The 17,578-nt window shown below is 40.6% G+C and overlaps 1 protein-coding gene across 1 annotated transcript in view; it reads right to left on the bottom strand.

Moving 5' to 3' along the window:
* The window catches only part of LOC128744169 (transmembrane protein 65), a 63,332-nt gene that overhangs the window by 31,307 nt on the left and 14,447 nt on the right, over positions 1 to 17,578 (bottom strand). The window contains exon 3 of the mRNA XM_053840980.1: positions 2,876 to 2,917. Within this exon, the coding sequence (XP_053696955.1) occupies positions 2,876 to 2,917 (42 nt within the window). The remainder of the gene's footprint in view (positions 1 to 2,875; positions 2,918 to 17,578) is intronic.

The raw sequence follows: 17,578 nt of genomic DNA, 5'->3' as shown, positions 1-17,578 counted from the left end.
GTTTTTTGCTGCTATGATTTTTTCAACACTGGTTATGGTATTGAAGTTGAATGAAATAAATATGTCAAAAGCTTACTAATGGGTTATATTTTATTTCTGAAAGTTTGAAAAAGGACGGTCAACTAGGTAATTTTCTGTAACGTTTTTCCGTGATGTAATTTGATGTGGGACACCCTTTACTATTCAGGATGTGCGGCGGCCGGAGAAAGTCCCTACGCTACTGTAGGCACTCCTTTCAAGTACCACATCTACTACAATGGTGGTAGAAAGGCAGAACATGGAGTCGGTAGTGCTGGGAAAGTGGCAACAATAAGTTATCCGGTGGAGACCCGTAGATGGGCAAACTCTTCAACTACACCCTAATCAATGTATACACACCGAAACATGATAAATCCGTTGATGCTAAGGACGAGTTCTACGCAAGGTTCGAGAAAACAAATGGAGAGTGTCTGAAACATGTCTGGAAAATCATCATCGGAGTTCGGGAAGGATTTCTTTCGTCCGGTCATTAATAGAGTAAGACATAGCCTTCACCTGTCGACCAATGAAAACGGTCTGAGGATCATAAATTTTGCCACGACAAGAGAAATGTCCATCTGTAGCACCTACTTTCTGAACCTGTGTTCCCGAATAAGACACCTGGAGGCATCCAAATGGAGACTCTGGCTTTTAGATCAATCATGTTCTGATTGACGGTCGACACTTTTCGGATGTCGTTAATGTACGGTCTTTTCGGGGTCAAATATCGACTCTGACCAGTGACCACTATCATTTCGTGTCTACGATTCGCGGAAGGTTGTCGAACGTGACGAAGGCTCGTGCTGAGAGGACACTGCGTTTCAACATCCAGCTGTTGACGGCAAATGGCAGCCTCCATGGTGCTATTGAAACAACTGCGGGAACCAAAAAGAGAGGTGGCATGACACGTGGAAGACAGCTTAACAGCTGGGTCGATGCCGAATGCCAGAGAGTGACAGATGAGAAGAACCACGCCAAGAGTCACATGCTCACTGTGGTTACAGGTCAGAACAGAAAAAGCTATAGAGAGATTAAAGCTGCGGAAAAAACACCGTCTAAAAACCGGGTTACGAAGAGCATGTGCTCACCGGCGCAGAGGAACGTTTCTCCAGCAACGACACATGGAGTTTTTACAAAACAGTAAGGAGCACGAGTTGCCTCCCAGTTGGCTTCGAGGTATGATGCTGGTCTAATAAGCCAGTCGTCGTATGTTCGAATCTCGACTGGGAGAGGCCGTTATGGTCAATAGGATCGTAGCAACTGACCCTGCAATTGCCCTGCACTCTGACAGCTGGCTGCGAAGTCTGTCATATAAAAACAGAAGGTCAAGTTTCGATAGCGGAATGTAGCACCTAGATTTTGCTTTGCTTTTTTGAGGAGCACGAGTTTTGTCATGCCTGTGATGAGCAATGATAGTGCTGGCAATCTGCTTACTGACAAAATGGCGGTTGCAGCCAGGTGGAAGGAGCAGCTCCAGACGCTGTTGAATTAAGAAGGAAACATCGAGATCAGCAGGAACAGGACAAGAATTGTGAGCGATGGTCAAGCTGTAGAGCCACCAACACAGGAGAAGGTTAAGAAGGTAATTAGTGAGGTGAAAAATGGTAAAGTAGCTGAGAAGAACGTTACCCGGGCTGAACTTCTAAAAGCTGGGAGCGAGCAGCTGTGCGAAGCGATCCACTGGAGCGATAGTCATGCTTTCTAGGTAGTAGAATTTCTGAATTCATGAAAATGTTCCATTTAATTGTGCTACACTAAATTACGTTTGTTTTTATAGTTACGCGGCTATACGAAGCAATTCATCGGATCATTGTCGGGATCATTCTAGGAGAAAGAATAAATGTAGCCTGAGACCGTTACCGGAATCCTTCTTTGGCGATTACCTACCAAAATGGTGACGCAATATATTTTTGGCCTCATATCGAAGTTTTGCAGTTTCATCCAGTCTACCATTCTTCTCACCAAACGCTCCTCTAATTTAATAAAAGTAATTACGTTGGTTTTTACAGTTACGCGTATTTCTATTACTACTTGTAAAGTTGAAATCATCTTTAGTGTAGCTGTGGATTGCGAAGAACACAGCAATTAATATATCTGCTGTTGTAATTTGGAACACGACATTTTAGAAAACAAGCATCTATATTCCACCGGAATTGATGTGAAAAACTACACTCTAAAAAATTGCAAACGGATTTTACTTCTAACTCGATCGCTTAGGATGCACAAATAATTTAGGTAGGTAGCCTCTTTCTTAAATTCATGAGCAGCGCCACTGTCCCTTAATTTGCCTTCCTATATTTTAAAGTATATACGGTGTGATATGAATTCCCCAGATGCATTACAACAAGCTGATTGAAGGATCGGCCTTCTGGCGGGGAAAACCCCATTCACAACATAAGGTTTAATTTGGTTTTGTTTAACGGCGCTTGCTACTTACGCGCCAAATAAACTAAAGGGATATGTTATTGTCTGCCACGAATTGCCGCCCAACTCGCTTTGCCCATCATCGTCATATCAGCATTCCATAGGCAGGACGTTTGCCTGTTTTCACACCGTCTGGACGAAGCATCAAAATAGGCGGACCGATGCTCACAACCATGGAATTTTCAACGATGCCTACCGACAGCAGATTTATTACCTAGACTTAAGTTTCCGGTTTGTAAATTTAGTTTGAATAAAGACAGTCGTTATCTAGAGCTAGAACGTTCTAATTCCGATCACTCAATTGAAAACTGAATAAAGTAGTCACTTTTTAAAAGAACGAATCGAAATCCGTGACCGGAATTACCTGCATTCACGGTATGTACTGTCAACAATTCAGAACAACACTAGAGGAAATGATATGAAACATACTTACATTGAAACAAGTCTCTCGGAGGTGGTGGTGGTACCGTTTCCGCTGCACAAATGCGTATGCATGAGAAGAAAAAGTAAAAAAAACAGCAAAAGCAAAATTAATTATTTTTGTTTTATACACTTTCTTTCTTTCGATAGACTTTTCTGTCACGTTTATATAACGCTGCGAAAGCATGCAATTAGCGAACTACGACGGTTTGTTAGTACAACACTTAAAAGCATGCATAATTAAAAAATTAAAACTGTAACATACCTGGTTGATTGACAATGTCTAGTTGGAATATACGAAAGTAAGCGCAAGATTTTTTTTAATTTACCAAACGGTGTGAACTGCTTTCATGCCAAATTATTCATTGCAGAAAATTATCGATATCTGCTTTTTCAAAGAAATCACTTTGAACCTACTAGCAATTGTTTATTGTAATTGCACATTCCTGCATGATACATGATTTCCCAAAATAAATATTTAAGAGCGTAATTAAAATGAAAAAAAAAACAATTTTTTCACCAAAATAATTAAAATTCAACAACGAAAAACTTCTTCGAACTACGTTTAAATGCACAAGCGTCCGACAATTAAAGATTTTCTTCGCAATCTCCTGTCATAGTCGAAGCAATAAAAAATAACACACAATCCTTTCGCCCCATGAATGTTTTTTTTAAATGCTTCGTTGTTTGTTATTGTGCTGGCCATATTGGTAAACCATAGCACTAACTTAGCAATTAGCCGAAATAGGATTTAGCTTGTAGATTCACACTTAACCAGTGGCCCAGAAATAAGTTTACGTTTCTCATTCAGCGAAAAGACAATGCCATCCGTAGGGTACAATCCGAAACAAAACCATCCAATAAACTGTACGCTCGTGGAACAATGGGAATGATTACACCATTTACAACTTTTCCTACCGCCAAAAAGCGATATAATGCACTAATTTGACTGAGAGTGGAAGAATAAAAATTGTTTGTGTAACACCCTTCCAAATTTAAAATCCATTTAAAACTGCTGGGTAGGCGATGGTCGCGTACTGAAAGTCCAACAAGGAAGAAATATTGTGGATATCCTTGTTTGAAATTTAAAACCGTTTCCTATATTAAAATTAACATGCACATAAATATGCATAAAATCATCTGTTTATCTGCGCTGAGTCTGGGAATCTAGCCAAAATGTAAATCGCCCTTGAGAAAATGAGGAGGAATGAAATAAAAACTCAAAGTTACATGCGATAGAAACGTATTTAGTGGTGCCGAAAATCTTTCTTGTTGTTATGCAACAATGAATGTATCAATTTCTGATAACTATACTAACAAAAAATACCTTTCTAAAAATCCCAGAGAAATCGTTGATAAGCATAAAACACTGGCTTTTAAATTTTAGTAATTTCGATTCAATCAAAGAAACAATATCGTTGACAGAGAAAGCATAAAAACAACGTCACGTGTGAATTGCGATGCGGCATAATGTTGTGACACACTTTGAATGTTGTGGGTTATACGCAACCATACGCCATGAAAACCGATGAAATTTATAGCCCAGAAAAATTCTCGACCCAATCATTAATCCGATGGCTGACCGAAACCGCAATAACCACTGTAACCATAATTGAATTTACTTTTCCCCACAACAACAAAGCGCCAACCCCACTTGGTCTAACCTTGACACTTTCCATTTATAGTAATGAATTTCAGTTCAAGCAATTGTCATATTAATTAAAAGCAAAAAAATCAGAGGGGTTGTGTACAAGACACGACCGCATATATAGGTGACGCAGGACTACGTAAGTCTCTTTGTAGTGATAGTAGCATGTATTCATGCTTGTAATCATTCGATTCTTCATGTATACATGCTATATGCAACATATATACATTCTATATGCGTTGTATGTAACATTTATCAAAGTAGTATATTGCATACGTTCAATTCTTAAAAGATTGTGCATTTGAAAACAATTTAACAAAATCAAGAACACAAACTATTACTTTCCTGCTACCTTACTGAAATTAAAGATTGTTTTTATTATCCATGGTTTCCCACGTTGAAAGGATTTTACCAATTCAATCCTATTTTATCAACAGCACATCTTTTCACTACATTTCTAATGGAACGGCAAGCATGCGTATTCATACAGAGCCGTATTATAACCGAACACTACAGCACGTTTTTCCAACACAGATATCAAATTCGCCGAGGTTTAATCGTCACGCAGTAAAGAATTTGCGATCTGTTGGGACAACGAACTTGTGTCATTTTTTCTGGCACACTTCCCTAACACAGACATCAGATTGGACTAGATTTAATCGCGTTCGTAAGAAATCTGTTGGCACGAGGGGGCTTTGTCACTCTCTCTGGCATACTTCCCAAGCAAGGACATCAAAATGGTCTAGGTTGAACCGCGGTGTTAAGAAATCTTGTTGAAATGAGGAAACTTTGTCGCTTGTTTTGGCTTACTTCCCAAGCACAGATATCAAATTGGTATAGGTTTAGATCATCGTAAAGAATCTTCCAACCAATCACGAAGCGAGAATTCTGATTTATTTATTAATTTATTATTAAATCAACGGGCTCGAGATAGCCCCAATGATTGTCGATAGCTACATAAAAATACAGTCAAGTGAGTAAAATACAAATACAAAAACAGTTAAAATATAAGTCTTCATCACTCGCGGATTATTGCTCCCGAAAAAAGCTTGCAAATCTTCTGCCAAGTATTCGACGCGACAGATGAATATCGAATAATGATGACACTTGATTAAAAACTCTCTGCAAGCCACCGAAAGCGCCATTCATAGAGTAATTAGTGCGACGAACTGGTAGTCTCAGCATGGCGCTATTACGCAGTGCTCGTGGTTGTACATTTATGTTAATCTGCTCCATAAGCACAGGGCTGTCTATTCTACCCTGCAGGCAATCCGCAATAAACAAAGCTCTAGAGGCAGCTCTACGAACATAGAGAGGTTCCAAGTCAATCAGCTGACAGCGGCTTACATAACTAGGTAGACGGAACGGGTCTCTCCATGGCAACCTACGCAAGGCGAATCGAAGAAATCGGCGCTGAACTGATTCAATTCTCTCTGTACTGTTGTTGTAGTTAGGATTCCAAACGGGCGAACAGTATTCCAGGATGGACCGCACCAGCGAACAATATAGTGACTTAAGGCAATATATATCAGAGAACTTTTTCGCGATCCTGAAAATGAAGCCTAATGACCTCGAAGCTTTAGCGATAATGTACGAGATATGCTCCTTGTACGTTAACTGCGGATCCAAGATAACTCCTAGGTCTTTTATATACGAAACAGGTTCGATGGGTGTGCCATTGAGCTCATAACAAAACAGGATCGGGTCTTTTTTTCTGGAGAAAGTGATTATTGAACACTTCCCCGGGTTCACTAACATGCGGTTCACATCGCACCAAGCGGCAAAGGCCTCCAACTGATTTTGGAGAAAGTGACAATCGTCTGTCGAACGGATCTGGGAAAACATTTTCAGGTCATCTGCATACGAGAGTCGAGGGCATTTGATAGCCAAATTAACGTCGTTGAAGTAGAGCAGAAAGATCAAAGGTCCAAGATGGCTTCCCTGAGGTATACCTGAAGAGGCTAGATAGCTATCGGACCTACAATCTCCAATGGCAACCACCAACTGTCGATTGGTCAGATATGAGCGAAACCAGCGCAAAAGGTTGTCGCTAACACCCAGTCTATGCAATTTTGCAATTGCGATGTCATGGTTTATCTTATCAAAAGCGGCCGACAAGTCTGTGTATAAGACATCGGTTTGAGCACGGTGGTCCATACTTCCCGTTATGTATGATGTTAGACACAGCAGGTTAGTGGTGGTAGAGCGCTGGGAAATGAAGCCATGTTGATCGGCACTTAGATATTGTTTGCAGTGTGACAATAGAGGTTCCATGATTACCAACTCAAATAGTTTTGAAACTGCACTGAGCGATGTGATTCCTCTATAGTTGTTCACATCTCGTTTACTACCTTTTTTATGCACAGGAAACATATGCGCAAATTTCCAACATGATGGGAATACGCCGCTAGAGATAGACATTCGGAATAGGTAAAGCAATGGCGTCAACAAACAGGATATGTGTCTCTTCAGGAATGCAGAAGGTACTCCATCAGGTCCAGGGTTGAAGGACGACTTAAGCATGGAAGCGGCTTTTGAGATTTTCTCGACGTTGACATCAATGGCACCTAGTGTTTGACCATAAATTGGAACATTGCATGCTGCTAGGGCAACATGGTCGACGCTCAATACCTCGTTAGTGAAAACACTTGCAAATTTGCTGGAAAAGGAACGGCATATATCCTGAGGTGCGGCAGCGATTTCCCCGTTATACTCCATAGAAGACGGGAGGCCGGACTCTCTGCGTTGATCGTTTACATAGTTCCAGAAGCACTTCGGGTGACGCTTTAGTTTCCGTTGAATGCTCTGTTGATGCCGTGAAAAGCATTGCCTACTGGCTCGCCTATATAAGTGGCTCACTCTCGCATAATGACGTTTTAGCGAAAGCGTGCGATGCTTCGTGAATCTCCACAATGCTGCTCTTTTGAATGACTTCAGTTTGCGCAACTCATTCGTGTACCAAGAGGGGTGAGAAGTGTTGCGGTGACTTCTTTTCGGGACGTGTCGATCTATAACATATAACAGAACATGTGAAAAGGTTTGCGCCGCAGCTTCAACGTCCTCTGGGTCAAGTATCTCTGCCCAGTCAATACTGGACAATACGCCATTAATACTATGCATATCAGCTTTACGGAAGTTGTAGGATATAGCCGCGGGAAATTCAATGAAGTCGCGAAGGGGCTTATCCTCAATACAGACTATCAGGGGTGGGTGGTGCAGAACTGGCTTAATTAGCGGACATGGAGCTGCGGTGATGAAGGGGGGCTTTTCTAATGAGCTCACGAAACAGAGATCCAAGCAACGGTTGTTTTCGTTAACTACATGGTTAACTTGATGGAGCATTGCAGCACTATAATTGTCGAGAAGGTTTACTGCAGCAGCGTGAATCGTCGAGTTTTCAGGATCCGGGAAGAGAAATCCGCTATGGACAGGTTTCCATGATATACCTGGCAGGTTAAAGTCGCCCAGAATGATGATCTCATCTAGAGGAGTCGCCCCTCTCATAATAGAGTACACCGATTGACAGTGGACATCAATAAGATCGTTGTCGCGGACACGATCAGGTGCGATGTATAAAGCGCAAAGAAAAAGTGTGCGATCACTTAGCTTGATGGCCGTCCAAATTTGCTCTACACAGTTCCATGCATTGTTCTCGATAGCCCTGGCTTCTAACCCGCGTCGGACAGCTATCAAAACACCACCGCCGATAGCTTTGCGGCTATTATTCGGGTTCCGATCGCAACGAAAGACCTCGTAATCGGATCCAAACACTTGACTGGAGACTGTTCGGGAATCGAGCCATGTTTCGCAAAGGGCAATGACATCATAGCAGCGATCTGAGACAGCTAGTCGGTACTCTTCAACATGAGAATTCATTCCACCGGCGTTTTGGTAGAAGACGATGATATCTTCCTGATAAAACATAGGTTAATTATTTTCAATTTTTCAATAGTTTAACATCAAGAATCCATACTTTTCTTCATTTGGGTCAATTCTTAGAAGATTTTCCGATCGATTGGTGTAAGAATATTGTAAAGTGATCGGAAAACCGCTGAGCTATTAGCGCTCAAAACCTTTCATTTTTCGTGACGCTCGCAGTTTTTTGATTTTTTGGAATGACACCCTATCTCAAAACTTGCCGTAAGACGTAGTCCTACGTCAAAACCTGTGCGTAGTGCAACTAGGTATCACGAAAGAAAATAATCAGTTGTATAGTTTCGCAAAACCCTTCTAAAAAACTTACGAGACTGAGCCTTCGCTTGAGCAAACGTCCATCAATCTCGATTTCCACCCCGTCATGACAGCGACAGCGAAAAATCGAGTTTACAGCAAATATTTACATTAGAGCAAGGCGCATCGACGATAAAAATTCTAAATTTAAACTTCTCTCATTTGCAAACATTCACGTCGTTGGAAAGACATCGACAGTGATAACAAATTTTATCCAAATTACTAATGTTTTTTCACAGTTTTCAGTCAAACAATTTATTATAAAGTCCGTAGGGTAGTAATTCTCGCTGTAAGGGGGCCACTACTGACACAAGGTCTTCAAATATTGGAACTTTTGCACTCGATTGGTAGAAAATACATCGAAACAGTATACCCCTCGTTGGCTAAGGGGCCCGAAAGTTTTAAAAAAGGTTGAATTATAATCAAGCTATGAGGTCTATATTATCTATATTCTCGAAATCTGCAATGAAACAACTAATAAGTGGCATGGTTCTGTAAAGAAGAACAGGGCATTCAAATGGAGTAAAAAAAAGTTTGGCGGCCATCTTGGATTTGGTCGCCACATTGGATTTTATCCTAAAATCGCCGTTTTTTCCATGGGCCCCCCAACTGATTTTCATTTTAAGACCACCGTTGGAGAGTTGAAAAGAAATGCTATTAGAAACATCCAATTAGGTGTGCATTGACTCTAAGATGTTTGAATCATGAGATTTTTTGAATTTTCAGGAACCGAACAACAAAAAACGCTATCGTCAAATTCCCTGAAAGATTAGATATTGCCAGGTACCGTCATCCGGAGATACTTGCAACACTTCTAAACTTTGACTTGTTTAGCTTTCGAAGTTTACCGTTTAGGTTCAAGTGTAAGTTGCCAAAACTGGTGTAGTGGTTAGTACTTTTGAATTATGATTGTGAGAAAAAATAGCAACTAAACATATCTGTAGAAAGAACCTAAAATAGGGAGTTGTATGTTACCCTGTACATGGGGTTACTTACAACACATTTCTGATTTTGCATTCCTTCCTTATATTCGATCCGAAGAAATCCGGTGAAAAACAGTCGCGGCCAGTTCCCGTGAGTTCACAGACCGAGTCCGCTTTTTAACACCTGCGAGTGCAACACACCCACAAGGTTCTAATCGTTTCGTTTTACTTTTGTTATACTTCATCTATCTTCTAAATATATGAAACATGTGCATGTTTGTATGTATGCGTGTATGCGTATATGTTCCGCCATAACGTCGGAACACCGGGACCGTTTTCCATACTTGGTATAAATGTTCTTAGACATAGGAGAACCAGCAATGGAGGGCTCACAAAAATATAAGAGGGGGTCTCCGGCACAACGAAGGGGAGGGGTCAGTCCAGGCGTAGTGGTTAGCATTCACGCCTCTCACGCCGAGAACCCGGGCTCAAATCCCAACCCCACAGAAGTCACGAATGACCCAAGCTGGTTAAAGTGACTATAATCTAACAAAAAAATGAAGGGTGTTCTAAATAAGTAAAATTAGCAACATTTCCGTTGCATTTGCACCAGCAGCTGTTGTACAAGTGGCTAGAAGACAATGGTAGATACTATGATGGATAACGAAAAAGGATTTGTTCTTCTTCCATTATAGGAATTTTATGAAGGAAAACAGATGCATAAGTGGCTGCGCGACTAAAGGAGGGGAGCTACCCAACTGCTGAGTGCCTGCTCTGTATGTATGTTCCGCCATTCCAGAACACCAGAACCGTTCTCCATTAAACTTAACATACATGTTCCTTGGCATGAGAGGGTGGTCATAGGGTTATTGATAAAAAGGGGAACGACCCCTGTCAAGGTGAGGTGAGTAAATAAGTAAAACTGGTGGAGTTTTTCTTCATTCAGACCGATAACAGATGTAACGGGTGACTACTAAAATTTTGGAATTTTTTTGAGGCCCCTATACTCCACAACAAACGTGCTTCGAGAGAAAAGAGAGTGTGTGTGTTAGCTCTCTATTTTTTGTTTTATTTATGCTTGCCTTGTTTTGCTTAAAATGATGTCGAAATAAGAAGCATTTCGAGAGCACGTTGTACAATTCTACAAACCGCCACAGAAATCTCGGCAAAAAGTATATTTATCATTTAAAGAGCGGATATGTTGCGGCTTCGACTGTTTACCATATCCAACTATTCGCAAGAAAAGTAGTGGAAGACTAGCCAAAATTATGGACGCAGAAGGACATCGTTCTCTTTCTCGTTTCTTCAACAACACGCCCTCTGGTTTGGCTATCAATTAAGATGCAGCAGACGAATGCTTGTAGAAAATATTGACCCCATTTCTACAAAAACATCATACAGATGGACAATACGTGTTTTGGCCGGATAGAGCATCATCGCATTACGCCAAAAAATCACAATCGGTCCTGAATACCCATTTGATCCCATTTTTTCCCACAAACCACGACCCAAAAAATCTTTCTCAGTGCACCCAATCGAAATTTTTTTCCGGGTTTTGAGTTCCTTGGTGTACAAAAATAACTGGGGAACCACGAATTGCAAAAGAGAACCGCAAAGTTGGCATGACGGCCGTACAACGCTCCTGTTTCGACGTCAAACGAGAGCTTCGCCGAATAGCCGATTACGGACCGTTTTCAAATGTACACTAATTTTTTTCAACAATGGATAATGTATCTTTAATTTCGGTAGATCAGATCTTCTCCATGTATCTTTGTCTTTTTTTGACAACTCGAGAAAAAAATTCCAAAATTTTAGTTGTCACCCGTTATAAGTGGCTGAGAAACAAAAGTAGAGTCTGAAAAAAAGCTTTGTTTTTTGGTTCACTATAGGGATTTTAGAAGAAAAAATAAATATAGCTGCTTTGATGAAAGAAAAACGGACTTGGCGCGTATCATGCAATTTTGCGACACCTTCAATCGCACAGGGTAATCACAAAAATACATGCTGTCGGAGATGCAATAGAAGCGAACAGAAGAACAATAAATTTGCAGTGCCAGTCTAAGCTAGTGCTGATATCGTCAAGCTAGTTGCCGTATGTGAATTCAGGCACGTCTCGACTGAAACAATAAAGAAACACCAGAAGTATTATACACGCAATAAAACAAAATATCAAGAAATAGTACAGTGATTGACACAACCCTTTCGGAAGCAATATTTAATCGTGTTCGGGGAAATCAAAGATTTATTACCGGGTTGCCAACTGGTTTCTATTTTCTGGCAAAAATCTGGCAATCGAGAATGTCTGACAGAAATCTGGCAGTCATCTGGTCTGATAGAAAGGAAGTTATTGGCTAACAGTGAGCAAAACTCCTTGAAGGTTTCACTCACCACTGGTGTAAAATTTTACTTGAAATAAGAGTTGACATCCTTTTTGCGAGGTGCGGGATCGGAAATCTAGTACATTGCCAAAAATCTGGACAATGTTTTGCTTTGTCTGTTTGTCTGGCCAGGCATCAAAAAGATCGACAAAAAATATCCGGGTTCGGGTCGGGTTTAGGTAGAAGGAAATCCATCTCTAAGTTGTGTTCCATCGTCTAAGCACAACTCACGGAACATTGTTTGTCAAATTTAAAAACTCTAAACCCAAACCAAGAGCCACACTCGGGTTCGGGTTGAGTTTAAGTGTGAAATGTTGAAATATGTCGGATTCGTGTTTGGGAAATATGAAACAACACTCAAACAACCGAAATCTAATAAAATTTGTAGTCTATGCCCTTTTATTTGTTAAACTACTTAGATTAGTGAAATGTTCTATTAAACCAAGAATTACGGTCGTCTCAGCTGGAAATCTAGCAGTAAACGCTCTTTACTTTCTGAATCAAAAGATAACGACAATGATGAGCATCATTCCGAGCTAAACACGTGCTTTCGTTTCGTAACTTTCGAAGGTAAAATCAATATTCGCACAAGCAGCGGCATTTGCTCCTTTGCCACATTTCCCACAGCTATCGGCAAACTAATCTCAACGGCATACAGCAGTGGCAAACCACTTTTAGTGTGGCAGCTGGGTATAATTCAGCAATAAACATTGATTTTTTAGGCGCCTATGGATACATTTTGTGCAGCTTTATTACTATTATAAGACGGAAATGAAAGTGCTCGGTAACAGAATTGAACAACTGAACATTTCTAGCTCTTGAAAGTGACATGCATATTCACAGCACATCCTACTCGACATGAGTATACAGCTAGAGCACGAGTCACAGTACAACATACAACTGTAAAAGAGGATGTCGAAGTAGAACAAACGAGTATTCAACATCCGTTTGCTCGCAGTCAAGCTATCCAATGTGGAAATTTGTAACAAGGGATGAATTAGTCCATTCAGAGTTATCCCATAACCTGCCCACAGCTGTACGAACATGGTGCATATCTATTAAAGTAATTAGAAATCCCATTATGAGCGCAAATTACAAGCGAATTATGCATACACTCTGAGACCAGATTACGGTTGACCTGTTAGCACCGTGACGTGCTAATGCGTAACATCACGAAAGAAAGAAAAATCACTAAGCCTGATGACAGAAATCGTTGGAATAATCTGATTCGTCTGATTGAACAAAATATTTTATGCATGAATACAACGGAAACAAATTGTTGATCTGTACCCCCGGATGAAAGCGTGTGAGGGCGTAAATATCACGATTCATATGCCGTTGTCATATGATAACATGAACATGGATTGCTTTTCATCCGCATCTGTGATCCGAATCAATTGAACCGTTGGAAAAATATAGTCATACGAGATGGATCAGGAAAAGACTTTGAACATTGTGCTGCAATCCAATCCTACAAATATGTTCGACAGGATTGCACAGCAAAAAATCAATTAGGTCATCTTTAGCAAGAAAGGGGTTCTCCACCTCGGCCAGCCTCAATAAACGCGACTAATATGATATGTATGTATTTTTTTATGTAAAAACGCCTTGATGTTATAAGACTAACTATTTTTTGCGGGTTTGCTTACGCACCGGTATCGATCTGGGAAAACGTGCTGAATCATATGAATCAAATAGTCAATTTCGCTCCATGTGTGACGAATATCAGGTACGATACCGACCGGGCGACGTTTCAAAAGGGATATATCGACGATTTTTGCTCTACCTGCTCCCCAGGGTGCCACAGAGCTAACAGAGTTCCAATCTCCATCAGTGTCAGCGCAGTGTAGAAACGTTATGAGATGTCATGTGATTCGATTTAATCATTCACAGTTGGAAAGTATGATAACTTGGATTTTTCGATTTACTAATTGACTTATTTGATTATTTTTTGCCTAAATCATTGGACCAAATTGGTTTGGTCCATTTAGTTTCATTAGAATACGCTATATAACAAGAATTATAGCATCACATGTGGACAGATGAAACATAACTGACAAGAGTACTAATCTACGTGAGTCATCACCAGTGTGCCTAAAATAGGACACACTGAGCAAAGCTGATTGCTATAAAACTGCTCGGAAAAAATTAATTGATTGACGAAATGAAAAAAATGTCAATCAAAATGCAAAAAAAAGAACATACTCAATTGTTTGTCACTATTTTTGCTTGTGAGTAAAAATAGACTTAGCAATCACCACAAAAATCCAATGTTTCTCATCGGTCTTTCTGTAAACTGCTCAGAAACGTATATTCAGTATGTGACCAACGCGGTCAAAAAGCATTAGACTACCAAGCGGTAGGAAACGCGGCACCGTAGATCCGAAGAATGCCGGGATGGTAATAAACCATTCAAGAGTCAATCAATCCCACGTTTGGGAGGTGACAGAAAAGGCGAAAGCTTCGGTTTATTTTGTGAAAAAAAACAGTGACACCTTCCATTTTTATGGACACCACATGGTACAAAGTTCCGAAGGTGTCGAAGCCGAACCGTAACAGATTACGGTGGCCAAAACTCGCGCAAGGAAGCTGTACAAGAAGTGGTTCACACCGTTCTGCATTGTAGGGAATGATGAAATCTATATCAAGGCTGACACTAACCAAATGCTTGCAATAAGGATTCCTCATTGCCACTTCTAAGCTTGCATTTTCCGAGAGTGCACGGAAGAAAAAGCTCTCGAGATTCTGCGTAGGTGGCGAAGAGATCACAGCAGTGACCATCTACGGAGAAATCTACAAGTATGAATAAAATCTCCAAAATTGACTTTTTCGCTTCGTGATATCTCTCAAAGGCCCAACACCGATTTAGCCGGATTAGGCATCCTGTCGCGTTGGCCGGTCCTTCTTAGACTGCAGCATAATTTGTCCGTTCGTGAATTGCCTACGATTGATCTAGATCAGCTCAAATTGCACATAGAACTGTCTAAATGATGCTTGGAAGTAGCAGATCATTCTCGGGTGTACATTTGCTGATGGCCCAATTCATTGTGATGATCAATAACAAAGCTGGACACGTCCAATATAGGTCCATTTAGCAGGGAAAGGAATGTTAGTCCGATATTTGCTGCTAATAGAAACCAAGGATTCCTCTGCAGCATCCACAAGTGTCACAGGAAGGCATTATTGTTAGTGCAGAGGAATTAATCTGGAATCTGGACCCACCGAGGTGGTCGTTCGATCAGTTAATCGAACTCGCCTACGACTTGAGCACATGTCTGGCTGCGTGGCCATCACGAAATAAGTAATGGAAATCCGAAGCATCCGAAGTAAATAAAAGGGGTATCATACATTTACCTATTTTTTTATAAGTACCTATTTTTTTAAGAAATCTATACCTATAAAGAAGGATTTCTGTCTGTCTGTCTGTCTGTCTGTCCGTATGTTCCTTATAGAATCGAAAACTACTGAACCAATCGGCATGAAAATATGCATGTAGAGGTTTTTTGGGGCCAGGAAAGGTTTTAGTGATGGTTAGAAACCCCTCCCCCCACTATGAGGGGGGGCTCCCATACAAATGAAACACAAATTTCTGCATAACTCGACAACTAATCAAGCAAATAGAACAAAATTTGGCATGTGGGTGTTTTCGGTGACAAAAATTTATTCTATGGTAAATTGAGACCCCTCCCCTCTTTATTAGGGGAATTATAACTCCTCTCCTCTTTAAAAGGGGGGGCTTCCATACAAATTTCCTCATAACTCGAGAACTAATCAAGCAAATGGAACCAAATTTGGCATGTGAAGGTTTTCGAGGGCAAGAATATTTTCTATAGTAAATTATGACCCCTCCCCACTTTAAGAGGGGGGGCTCCTGTACCAAAGAAACACAATTTGCTCATAACTCGAGAAGTAATTAAGCAAATGGAACCAAATTTGGCATGTGGGTGTTTTTGGAGACAAAAATTTTTTCTATGATGAATTGGGACCCCTCCCCGTTTTAGGAGGGGGGGATCCTATACACATGAAATACAAATTTCCTCATAACTGAAGAACTAATCAAGCAAATGGAACAAAATTTGGCACGTAAAAGTTTTCGAGGGCAAGAATATTTTCTATGGTGAATAAGGACCCCTCCCCACTTTAAGAGGGGGGGCTCCTATACAAACGAAATACGAATTTCCTCATAACTCGAGAACTAATCAAGCAAATGGAACAAAATTTGGCACGTGGGTGTTTTTGGAGACAAAATTTTTTTCTATGATGAATTGGGACCCCTCCCCACTTTAGGAAGGGGGGCTCCCATACAAATGAAATGCAAATTTCCTCATAACTCGAGAATTAATCAAGCAAATGGAACCAAATTTGGCATGTGAAAGTTTTCTAGGGCATGAATATTTTATATGGTGAATTAGAACCCCTCCCCACTTTAAGAGGGGGGGCTCCTATACAAACGAAATACAAATTTCCTCATAACTCGAGAACTAATCAAGCAAATGGAACCAAATTTGACACGTGGGTGTTTTTGGAGACAACAATTTTTTCTATGATGAACTGGGAGGCCTCCTCACTTTAGGATGGGGGGGCTCCTATACAAATGAAATACAAATTTCCTCATAACTCGAGAGCTAATCAAGCAAATGAAACCAAATTCGGCATGTGAAAGTTTTCGAGGGGAAGAATATTTTCTATAGTGAATTAGAACCCCTCCCAACTTTAAGAGGGGGGGTTGCTATACAAACGAAATACAAATTTCCTCATAACTCGAGAACTAATCAAGCAAATGGAACCAAATTTGGCACGTGGGTGTTTTTGGAGACAAAAATTTTTTCTATGATGAATTGGGACCCCTACCCACTTTAGAAGGGGGGGCTCCTATACAAATGAAATTCAAATTTCCTCATAACTCGAGAACTAATCAATCAAATGGAACCAAATTTGGCATGTGGGAGTTTTAGATGGCAGAAATTTTTTCTATGGTGAATTACGACCCCTTCCCCTTTTAAGAGGGGAGCTCCCATACAAATGAAATTCAAATTTCCTTATAACTTGAGAACTAACCAAGAAAATGGAACCAAATTTGGCATGTGGGAGATTTTGGAGTCTTGAATTTATTTTACGATAGTTAGAGACCTCTCACCCCTGTGGTAGGGGGATATGGACTCTCATACAAATAAAACAGAAATTTTTGCGAAACTCAAAAACTAATCAAACTCGAGAAATTCGAGACTCTTCCATAAAACATTAGTCAATACAAGACCACAAAAACTATCTATAGTAACACTAGATCATTCAGGACGAGACGGCCGCGAGTGTTGCCGGTGACCCGCCGTCGGAAGCGCCGCCCACTGGGGGGCTTGCAAATCTCGAGATTGTGACAAAGATCATCCGAGATTCATGATTTATGTACAACACAGGTTAATTTGTGGCAATACGAAGTTTGTCGGGTCAGCTAGTTTAATATATAAGTTGGCCTCGAGGTACAATGCTGATCTAGTAAGCCAGTTGTCGTATATTCGAATATCGGCTGGGAGAGGCTG

Source organism: Sabethes cyaneus, chromosome 3 (assembly GCF_943734655.1).
Source record: "Sabethes cyaneus chromosome 3, idSabCyanKW18_F2, whole genome shotgun sequence".
Lineage (NCBI taxonomy): Eukaryota > Metazoa > Arthropoda > Insecta > Diptera > Culicidae > Sabethes > Sabethes cyaneus.
Note: the sequence above shows the minus strand (reverse complement) of the source record. Positions and strands in the feature narration are given on the sequence as shown.